The sequence below is a fragment of the Hemicordylus capensis genome, chromosome 1 (assembly GCF_027244095.1).
Source record: "Hemicordylus capensis ecotype Gifberg chromosome 1, rHemCap1.1.pri, whole genome shotgun sequence".
Taxonomy (NCBI): domain Eukaryota; kingdom Metazoa; phylum Chordata; class Lepidosauria; order Squamata; family Cordylidae; genus Hemicordylus; species Hemicordylus capensis.
Window position 1 is genome coordinate 47,041,324 of NC_069657.1, and position 11,423 is coordinate 47,052,746.

At 44.9% G+C, this 11,423-nt stretch overlaps 1 protein-coding gene across 8 annotated transcripts in view; it reads left to right on the forward strand.

The window, feature by feature from the left end:
• The window catches only part of VIPAS39 (VPS33B interacting protein, apical-basolateral polarity regulator, spe-39 homolog), a 29,184-nt gene extending 18,330 nt beyond the window's left edge, over positions 1-10,854 (forward strand). For all 8 annotated transcript variants that reach the window (XM_053262196.1, XM_053262216.1, XM_053262241.1 and 5 more), the window contains 11 exons: positions 1,919-2,021; positions 2,110-2,137; positions 2,322-2,395; positions 2,960-3,035; positions 4,639-4,773; positions 5,483-5,524; positions 5,839-5,928; positions 6,362-6,448; positions 6,880-6,969; positions 7,889-7,993; positions 9,916-10,854. In XM_053262196.1, coding sequence (XP_053118171.1) covers positions 1,919-2,021; positions 2,110-2,137; positions 2,322-2,395; positions 2,960-3,035; positions 4,639-4,773; positions 5,483-5,524; positions 5,839-5,928; positions 6,362-6,448; positions 6,880-6,969; positions 7,889-7,993; positions 9,916-9,936 — 851 coding nt within the window. In that variant the 3' untranslated portion in view covers positions 9,937-10,854. The remainder of the gene's footprint in view (positions 1-1,918; positions 2,022-2,109; positions 2,138-2,321; positions 2,396-2,959; positions 3,036-4,638; positions 4,774-5,482; positions 5,525-5,838; positions 5,929-6,361; positions 6,449-6,879; positions 6,970-7,888; positions 7,994-9,915) is intronic.
• The last annotated feature ends 569 nt before the right edge of the window (positions 10,855-11,423 follow it).

The window sequence follows — 11,423 nt, forward strand, 5'->3', positions numbered from 1 at the left end:
CCAATGGCATGTGTACAAGTCGAGGCAGATTCTCCGTGCCTTTCGTGGGCTTGGGATAGTCTGGTGGCCTCTCCAGCTGAGTCGCTGTGGTTCTCCTTAGCACAGCATTTGTGCTGGCCTGGATTTCAGTACCAGTAATGCAACATCCCATCCCCGTGAACTAGATAGGGGCAAGCTTTGCACTTTGCATGCATCTCCATGAACTAGATAGAGCATCTGCTTTGCATGCAGAATCTCTGGCATCTTCAGATAGGGCTGGGAAGCCTCGGAAAAGCTGTGCCAGTCAGTGTGGACCAGGCCTGCTCAACTTTGGTCCCCCAGCTGTTTTTGGACTACAACTTCCATAATCCCCAGCCACAGTGGCCAATTACCAGGGATTATGGGAGTTGTAGGCCAACATCTGCAGGAGGGCCGAAGTTGAGCAGTCCTGGTAGACAATACTGAACCAGATGGATCAAAGGTTTGACTCGGTATAAGGCAGCTTCTTGTGTTTCTATGTGCTTTTATGGTAACCTCTCAGAGTGGCTAACAAATTTGCTTGAATAGATCTCCCCACCCCCACCCCGCTATGAGTCTACAATTTCATCAGTCCTTTAAATGCACATTGCACAATCAGAGAGAGCCTCAGGCAATTTCACCACCCCATTAATAATAGTCATGAGGTCTACAGTGTAAGTCTACATACTTGCAGATGAAACTGGAAGACCATCTTTGATAGTTATTTCTGAATTGCAGTGAAACAAATGAGGTCACTTTGGGCGGGGCGGGGGTTGAATGTTTCTTTGTCATCGGTACGGTATGTGCTAAACTTAAAGGATGTGGACCCAGAAGCATAGGACATAGTATCCTTTATATCAGTAGCTTTGTTATATTTATCTGCTTCTTCCACCCACAGCAAAAGAGTACTGCAGATTGGGCACCTCAAAATCAATACAATCTGTCTGATGTTTATCCCACCCTTTCTCCTGCAGCTCAGGGTGGCATGCATTTTTCTCCCCTTCCACTTTATCCTCACAATGATCCTGTAGGTTAGGCTGAGATGACTGTCCCAGAGTCACCCAATAGGTTCCCCCCCTCCCCTGAGTGAGGATTGGAACCATTGGTCTCCCTGGTCTAAGTCCAACATTCTTACCCAGAGGTTCCAACTTTGGGTTCCTAGATGTTGTTGGACTACAATCATCTCCAGCCATTGTGGCAGGGGTTTATGGGACCTGTATTCCAAGAACCTCTGGGGACCCAAGGTTGGGAACCTAACCAATACAACCCTCTGTCAATGTTCCCTCTAACAGGGATTCCCAGATGTTGTTCACTACAACTCCCAGCATCCCCAGCTGCAAAGGTCTTTGGCTGGGGATTGTGGGAGTTGTAGTCAACAACATCTGGGAATTCTTGTTAGAGGGAACACTGCACCCTGTCCCTCCAGTGTGGGTCTCAGACACATAAGATTAAGCGCACACATTCAGAACCCAGATTACCGGTGGCCATGTTTTTCTCTGCAAATATGCCAACATGGGCTGTTTCTGACAAAAGTCAACCTCAGGGGCCAGATTAACATGAAAATTAGATTTTATATATTTGATGACATTTTAGACTTTGTTTCCATTATTGTTTTCTCTTTTTACTGTGTATATTCTGTGTATATTGATATTTGATCTAAGATCGTAAATAAACAACAACAACATGAAAATTAGTATACAGCCTTCAAAATCTATAAGACGGGTCATATTAATCCAAGGGGATTCTGGTTCAGATTTTCACTTATCTTAGCCAATCACTTGAAGGCATAATTCTAAATCTTTAGCCATCTTTACTACTAGAAGTGAAATATTAAAGGAAGGAAGGAGTTATGCTATCCTATTAGTAGCTGGTGATTTGGATCTGATCCGACCAGAAAATCAGATCTTGTCCTTTCATCTAGATATCCTGTTCAGAGAGCTAGAACTACGGCAGGTTGCCTTGCGCCATTTAATCCATTTTCTCAAAGAGACCGGAGACCAGAAATTCCTCCTGGACCTCTTAAGGTAAGAGCTCACTTGAGCATATTGCTAAATCAAAGCTCTGAATCAGAAGTGCTGAGCAGGCCTGATGCCTTTTTCCTGTCCTCTGCAGGTTCCTGGACAGGACAGAAGAAGTTGCAGTGAGTATCTCAGGTGCCTTGGTACCCTCCTAGTTGGGGGAAACAAGGATCTTCTGAGAAACTGAATCCAAGCCCCCTCATTCCACCAAATGAGATCATGAAGTAGAGCTTACCTGTGCTTGGATGAATATTTTCTTTCTAAACCTTCTGAGCTTGTTCTTTGGTTTGTTTTGTATGCCTCCAGCTGACAAAGTACCGTGAGCACCTGACTATCCAGGATGCAGAAAACCGAAAAGATTTTCTGAAAGGTTGCATTGGGTAAGTGTAGGTATGCCGAAGTTTCTACAGGGTGAGCTTAACCCTTGGAGGGGAAGTGGTTGCCTGTAATAAGAAAGGCATGGCATAGTGATTCCCAGAAACTGAAAAATGCAGAGCAAGGTGAAAGTTGCTGTAGATTTTCTTGGCTGACTTAAAGGCACAACTGTATTTGGAGCACGTTTCTCTCTCTCATTCTTGTGATTTCCATCCTTGGTGCCAAGGTATAGATGATGGGCATCTGTGCACACAAAGTGCTTATTTTGAGAAACTCAGGCAACTCTTGTGTCTGAGGCACTGTATTTTTCCTTCTGAATAGAAGCGTGGAAAGGGATGCAGAGAGGTAATGGCTGTGAAGGAATGGGGACATTACCAGACACACTATTCAGATGAGGAATATCAAAGGGATGTAGTATTATTCCTTGAATAGGAGGTGGGGATGGAAATGCAAACTGGCCACTCCGCCTTCACTGAAATGTTATGGTTAATCGGAGAAGTAGGCAAAGGTTCGCTGAGGGAGGGAGAAATCCAAAACTGAAGAGAGACTGATAGCCTTCTTCCATCTAGGTTGCCATTTTCATTAGAAGATGCCGCTCATGTTCAAGATCATTATTCACTCCTGGAGAGGCAGATCATCATTGAGGTGAGCTCTCTGCTGCTTTAGCGTTTGGGCAGTTGTTCCTGAGAGTTACACAAGTCAGTTCAGGTCTGGCCCATCCACTAAGTGAGCGCCAAGTGAGGAGGGGCACCAGGGGCCCAGGTCACATGTTGCCCCTGTGGGTGAGAGTGGGCAGCTAGGCAACAAGGATGGGGAGTGCCTGCTCACTCGCCCCGGCATGCGACCAGCTGCTTCTCATCCCTGTTGCCCGGTCGGCCACCCACTTGCTTCCCTTGCTGCTTCGGCTTGCTGCTCCTACCACTGCCGGCTGCTTCTGGGCAGCCAGCCTGCTGCGGCGCATTTTAACACATCATTCTAACACAGGTGCGTGATTATAATACCCTGTGGCAGAAGCAGCAAGGAGGCATCCCCTTGCTCTCCTCACTGTCAGCCTGTCACTGCACGTTATGATGACTTTGCTGTGCAGCATGATGAGATTATAATGTGCCATGGCAGGCTGGCTGCCCAGAAGCAGCTGGCAATGGCAGGAGCAGTGGGAGGAGGCAGCGAGGAGAGCAGGTGGACAGCCAGGCAGGCTATGGGGACTGCCTGCCCCCTTGCTTTCCTTGCATGCTCCTGCCATGGTGCATCATTGTTGCAGTGCGTTGCGCGATGCCGTTGTAATGTGCCTCAGCAGGAGAGGCGAGGAGAGCAAGTGGGTGGGGAGCAGGGACCGCCTGCCCATCTGATGAGGCACCCATCCACCACACAAGGGAAAGGGATGGTGGGCACCTGCTTTCCCTGGGGCACCACCAACCCTTGGGCTGGCCCTGAGTCAAGTGTCCTGACTTCTTGTTGCAATACCAGTGAAGGAGAGAAAATTATTCATGACTTGGCCCAAGCAAGGAAGTTGTTTCTTGGGTAAAAGGGGACTGCCTTGCCATCTCCAGCCCGCCATGAGCGGTGCTGAATGAGTGCATCATTTTCTGGTTCTTGCTGATGCTTTATAGCCTGCATCCCGTTGATCACACTGTTGTGTGTAAGAGATCATTGGTTTTACCCCTGGAAAAGAGAGTCTGGGCTACAATCTGAGACAGGGGAGGAGAGCTGTTCTTGTGGTAGGAAGCATGAATTCTCCCCTTTGCTAAGCAGGGCCCACCTTGTTCTGCATTTGGATTGGAGACTACTTGTGAGTGCTGTAAGAGATTCCCCTTAGAGAATGGGACCATAGCTCAGTGGAAGGGCATCTGCATACTTTCATACAGAAGGTCTCAGGTTTACTCCCTGGCATCTCCAGGTAGGGCTGGGAAAGACTCCTGCTCTTAACCTTGGAGAGCCACAACCAGTCAGTGCTGATGGTGCTGAGCTAGATTGGCCAATGGTCTGACTATTGGGCAGCTTCCTATGTTCCTATGACATTGTTTTATTATTTTTTGTCTATCTTTGTATCCCATACTTCCTCCAAGGAGCTCAGTCTGGTTATTACCCATTAATCACAACAGTCCTGTGAGGTTGCTTTGGCTGAGAGAGAAATTCCTGGGCAAAGTCCAGTAATCTATGATTTTTTTTTTGTGGGGATTTCACTGTGGTTGGTCATGGTTGGTTGGTTTTTTCATTTGAAGCTGTTGTCTTTGTTCTGCTTTTTCAGGCAAATGACAGGCATTTAGAATCATCTGGGCAGACAGAAATATTTCGGAAATATCCGCGAAAGGCCTCCATCCTAAACATGCCGCTGGTCACCACACTGTTCTACTCCTGCTTCTACCATTACATGGAGGCTGAGGTTAGAGTACCAGAAGGGTTGGGCAGTACTAGGGCCCTCTGTATTAGTCCCTGAAACCTGGCGCCATATCAGAGAAAGGGCAGATCAAGTTTTCACCTTAAGCTGGCAGGTCCTATGATGTCGGTCACAGTCTCCAAACAAACAACGAACTCTTCAAGTAGTGCAGAATTTCTAATTGGATAGAGAACCTGTTGTTTCGGACACAGGTCTTGCTTACTGATGTACTCTCTTCAACTATGGGATCGTAACTCAGCAGCAGAGCATCTGCTTTGAATGCAGAAGGTTCCGGGCTCTATCCCTGGCATCACCAGAGAGGGCTAGGAAAGACCCCTGTCTGAAATCTGGGAGAGCCCCTGCCTGGCGGTGTAGACAATATTGAGCTGGAGGGACTCATGATCTGACTTGGTATAAGGTAGCCTCCTGTGTTCCCGTTTGCACCACAAGAGCTGTTTCTAAAGCCTGTAACCCAAGACAGTTTACATAGCTCTTGATCAGTTGTGTCAAAGCTGTGTAGAGATTAGATTTTAAAGACCATAGAGTATAAGATCCAGATGTGGAGTTGGGGAAGAGAATGGAGCTCAAGGTTATTATCGGAAAACATATTTCCATAGTCACCATTTCCAGTTGAGCAACTGTCTAGGATGGACCCCTTCTCTACCCCTATCCCACCCCCTTCCTATGCTAAGCTTGCCATATCTCTTCTTTCCAGGGAACATTCAGCAGTCCAGCAAACCTGAAGAAAACCTTTAAGGTAAGAGAACAGGAGTCTTGGGCATCCTGCCCATGCATTCTGAGTGAGAGCAACATTGTTAGGAAGGCTGTTGGCTTGCTGTGGTATATATATTGTTACAAATGTTTGGACATTACATCATATTTACATGTATATCTCCAGATCACTATATATAAATGATTGATCTACTTTCAATATAATTTATATTCCCATATTTATTTAGTGGTTTTTGTTGTTTTTGGTTAGATTATCAGGATCTCTTGTTTTGTTTTTATGTACTACATTTGAGATCCTTCACGTTGTTTTGTTGTCTATCACGTTTCTCTGCCTTGCAGATTCCAGATAAACAGTATGTGCTGACAGCCCTGGCTGCCCGGGCCAAGCTCCGAGCTTGGCACGATGTGGATGCTTTGTTCACCACTAAGGTGTGTTGGGGCAGTTTTCCTGGATCAAATCCTGGGTGTTCAAGGGCATCCATGAATCATTCTGCTTGTCCTTTTGTGCTGCCTTTGTACTTCAAAGTACTTCCCTTTTTGTAATGCTCTAAAGACCAGCTCATCCATAAGAAAGAATCTTGTTCCAGTCCCTTTGAGGACTTTCTCTCCACTGGCAAAAATAAATACATGGATGAAATATGAGAATGGACTGATAAATACCACAGACAAGCTCTCTCAGAAAAGGGCAGCACCCCCATCCAAAGGATGGTTACTGCTAGCTACCCTTTGGGTCAAATAGGGAGGGATGTACAGATGGTGGAGATACTTTCAAAGACATCCTTAAACTTGTTTGCCACAGCGCCCGCCACCCTCTCTGGGACAAGGTCTCGTGTTAAATGTGACTTTTGGGTTGTGATTTCAGAACTGGTTGGGCTACACGAAAAAGAAAGCTCCCATTGGCTTCCATCGAGTGGTGGAGATCTTACAGCGGAACAGTGCCCCAGTACAGGTGCGTGTGGGAGCTACCCTGTTGCAACATGCTAGCGGCCTGTCTCTAGAATCTGTCTGTTGCTGGGCAGCAGCAACTTAGAATTCTACTTTCAATATCTTTATGTTCCCCACAGTTGCATTTTTGTTATTGCTCAGTTTATGTGAGAAGCCAAAAGGGATGAATCCCCTGTCACCCGCAGTTTTCCAAGTCCATCATGGATTTCTTGGTGAAATTTCTTTTGGGGGGTTAGTTATTCTTAAGAAATGGGGCACATGGTTGTTAGCTTTATCTTGTAGCTTTTTGTAGCTTTTAAAAAAAATTGGCAGAAGGAGATGATTTGGAGGAAGGGAGGCAGGGGTTTATGGAGAAACTAGGGGAGATGAAGAATATGTCATAGCTCCGGGCGACTCTGCTCTGTTCTGCTGATGCTTTCTGTCCCTCCCGTACAGGTCCTACAGGAGTATGTGCGCTTGGTAGAAGATGTTGAGACAAAGTTGAACCTTGCCATGAAATACAAGTGCCATGATGTTGTAGTGGAAGTAAGTCCCTTGCTCTGTGTGGTGTGGAGAACATAGCTCTTGTTGTTACACTTGGTATTACTGGGTCTGTCACTAGAGTACTTGTGTGGTGGGCATAGGTCCTGCACTTAAACGTACCTTTAGTCTCAGAGGTGAGCTTGCTGCTCACTGTCATGGGGAACTCCCTGCAGCCTGTGATTCAGTTCTGCTCTCCTCCCACCCCCCTCTCCTTCCTCTCTGTACTCCTGGTTGCTGGGTAAATTGCTTCTGAAAGAATTATCTACAGAGAGGACCCCGGGAGGTTACTGAGGGAGGTTTATCTGATTACTGCTTTCAGCATGTCTTTTTTAGCCCCATTGCCAGAGCCCAAGCATGGGAGTTGGAAAGGGTACACTTTACTGGGACCTGGAGATCCTGAGGGGGTTTGACCCAGGCTGCAACCCTGTTCCCTAAGCGGGGGGAAGCAAAGGTTAAATCACAAGTTGTACTTGAGTGTATTTATGGGAAATTATGTACTACCTATGGAGTCTCCACTGTGTAACTTTCTGGGGCCCATCAGAAGCAAAAGAAGCAACATCCTGAACAGGAGTTGTTGGTCAGCCCAGGGCCCTTCTGTCAAATGTTAACTAAACAGAAAAGAGGTGTGAATGCTGCATATGAAAGTGAATTTACCAGGTGACAGACTGAAGCTCTGACTATTGCCTTTCCCAAATAGGTAAGGATGCCATTATTCTCTGCTGGGGCAGCACTTAAGATCTCTTAAGAGGCTAGGCTGGGGTCAGCCTTTGTGAAGAAAGCATTTATGGAGATCTGGATGTTCTCCAAAGCATTTATAACTATGTGTGAAGGGAGAGGCTTAGACTCCAGATTACTGTGAGATAGAAGATGGTCATAAAGTATCTTGATTTACTTTCGCTGGCTGCTTTTGCTGTTTAACTAGACATACAAAGACTTGAAGGACCGCCTCCAGCTGATGGCATATAGATGTAAAGTTGAGCGGGGTTCTCCAGCTGAAGAGAAGATTGATAGTATCCTCAGCAACCCGGTAAGAAGGAGCAATTCCTGTGTATGTAATTTGCTACTTTCCAAGGCACAGATGGAAATGGGACAGACATGATTTCTCAAGAGCAACATCAGCAGAGCAGCAAGGAACAGCTGTGAAACTAGGGAGGACTTCTTGCCTACATTGACAGATGAGCAGGTCTAAACTCCAGAAATATCAGCAAACCCAGCTTGCAGGGACTTCCAAGTAAATGTGTGTAAAGATTGCAGCTTTAAAGGTAAAGTTGTGCCGTCGAATCGGTGTCGATTCCTGGCGACCACAGAACCACGTGATTGTCTTTGGTAGAATACAGGAGGGGTTTACCATTGCCACCTCCTGTGCAGTATGAGATGAGGCCTTACAGAATCTTCTTATGTTGCTGCTGCTCGATATAGGTGTTTCCCATAGTCTGGGAAACATACCAGTGGGGATTCGAACCAGCAACCTCTTGCTCCATAAGCAAGTTACTTCCCCACTGCGCCATTAGGTGGCAAAGGTTACAGCTTTAGGTATGTTCAGTGCCCAGGACTCCATTGTTGTTGGTCTTTTAAATCTAGATCTTTTTAGGTAGTACTTTGTTTACGTCCAACTTTTTGACAAAGAGATGAAAACTGAAGCCACTTACATATATTTAAAGGACTGGTTAAGAAAATTTTGTCGTCTTTGTGCACATGTGTGCACACACACACACACGCATGTGCACACACACACAAAGTGTGTGTGTATGCCCATGTATGCTCTCCTTTCTTAACCAATCTTTTGATTTTTCAACCTACACAACAGCCTTTTAAAAATGTTTCCTTATTTAAAAAAAACTTCCAAGATAGAATTTGGGGGCTTTCCTTTTTGCTAGATGACATTTGCAGAAATGGATGCGGCTTTTACCTGATTTTGGTTGCATATATTTGTTGGTTTCTTTTGTTAAGTTGAGCAGCTGTGTTGCGCCCACAGTCCCATTTTGTAAGATCTCCTGTGCAAGTGTGTTGATATCTTTGAGAGGCATTAGGCTGTATTTGGTGTAGGACATTGAGTACTGCACTGTTACGTTCATGTCTTGGCATCCGTTTTCCCTCCAAACAGGATACTCTTTCAGGTGACTCTTGTGATTAGATTGTGGAAAAGAAGATTGAGGACAAAAGGCAAGCAGAAGTGATATTGGGAAGAGTAGCTGATAGCTGTTGAGTCATCTTAACATTGCCCTAATTACAGTATTATCCCTTCACTCTCCTATCAGTGGTAGGCATTGTCAAGAAACTTCTGACATCAGTTGTACTTTAGTGTAGTGAAAGCAGTCACTGTCTTGAAAGAGGTTAGAAAATGTTGATATGTGGCATGAATGTGAGCAAGGGTTTTTGTCATGCTAGGCAGTTGCTTTCTAGAGCTAAGTGAGACAAAAGGGATTTTGCACCTTCCACCTGTCAGATTCAGTTTAATGTCCAATTTACAGTGAGAATAGGGATTCATAACAATATCTGACTAAAAGTCAGAAATGGCAATTGGGAGATTTCTGGCTTGCTCTGTACAAAATCCTTTCCCCAAATCCATCTATCAGCAACTTAAATACTTCCATCAGAATCATGGGGATAAAACTGATCATCTACTTACAGGGGATACTTTATACAAGTTTGTTTAGATCTTGCCATTGCTTGTTTTTTCTCCTTTATGTTTCACCCAGCTTGTGAGAGTGAAAAAAGACTGGTAACATTTCCCTTTTTGAATAATTTTCAGTTTCACTGAATAGAAGATCTAATCCTTCTATTCTGGATAACAGATAAAACCTTCCTCCAGTTACTTTTTCATGAGCTATGGATTAAGGTTTTCTGTCTATCTCAATTGACAGACACCCAAGGGCTGTTTTTCCCCAGAGGGCTTGGAGCTGTGATCATGTTTGCTAACATCTATATCCCATTCTGCTTCTCTTTCAGCAAATCCGGTGGAAGAATTGAGAGGTGTCCTTCATCTCATGAATAACCTGATTTCATTGGCACAAGAAAGGCAAAAGGGAAGCTTCTGCCTTGTTTCAAGTCACTGCCTTGTTTGCCTGCTGTCAGCAGGCCCTTCCTGTGGCTCCTGGGATAGAAACAGGCATCTAGGCATTTTTGTTAACCAAGAGAGATGTTTAGCCAATGGAACCCGAAGCTGAAATCCACATTCCTTCATGCCAACTTCACTATATGATTGATTGAACATTATTTTCAGAGAGAGATGAATTTGGGAGAAGAAGCTGGTGCTTCTGCTTCCTGAAGACTATTTATTTACTTATTCGTCTGAAAGGAACAGGGCAGCTGCCCATGGGGAAATGTTCTTTATAGGAAGAGGCAGTCGGTCCTTCCATCTCATCAAGGTCTAAAGCCTGGAACAGTAGCTGCTCCAATAGGAATGATAACTCTGGGATGGACAATATTGGTTCTTGCCTCCAGAAGCACAAGATAACCAGGATTCTTATATAAGAATTAAACAAGATAACCAGGATTCTTATTTAACCTAGGAAAGGCTGTGTGAAGACTCCTTTTCAAGTGGCAGCCCCACTCACGTTCCCCTGCAGACTCTTGTGTTTAATCATCTGGTCTTCTGGCCGTTGAGAACTTGAAATAAATTCTGAGTGGAGCCTATTAATATTGCTGCTGTGCTTATTGGACATCTGAAGTAATATTTTTCCCTCAGCAAGGGATAATAAATCCCTTGGTTCTTATCCCTCAGCAGGGATATCCCGTGGAACTTACGCCCCAAGGTATACTATAATTCTGATCTTCTCTCTAGGGTTCATTTTTGTTAACAGGATTCCTCCCCTGCCCTCTTCCTCCATTTTCCATTCCTGTAAATAAAGCTCTGCCAGTAAATAAAGTGTGGCTGCTGCTGTGTCACTCCTTGATTTTCTATATGTGTGACTATGAAGGGGATTACCTTCTTCAGGAGCAGGTCGGCTGGTGTTTCTCTGTCACCATCACTGGGATTGCAAGTATGATGAGCACTCTGAGAAGGCTGAAGCATTTTGCTTTCAAGTGGTTCATCTGGTACCAAGATTTCTGTAACGGGGGCTGTACAGGGCATCCTGCAGTTGCTGCTGGTTCTGTCTGAACTCAAAAGGATTGTTCTACACATCCATCCACCTATGTGTGCCTTTCCTTTTTTAGGTCTTCCTATTGAGTTTGGCACTGGGATACTAGGTTCATGTTCCATTCAACAACTGGAAGCATGTTTCGGCAGCGATTATTATCGGAAAGCCTGTGGGTCATTCTCTTACATTATCTTACGTGGAGGATTACACTAGGTTACACTTAGTATGATGAATGTCAGTCATACTATTCTAGTATGAGTGACTTGAGCATTATATTTTTAGTTAACTGCATTAATACTTTCTGTTTTGCTTCAAAATGAAGGGGGAAAACACGGTGGAAATCAAGCAACAAATATTCTTAGTTCTTTCTTAAAA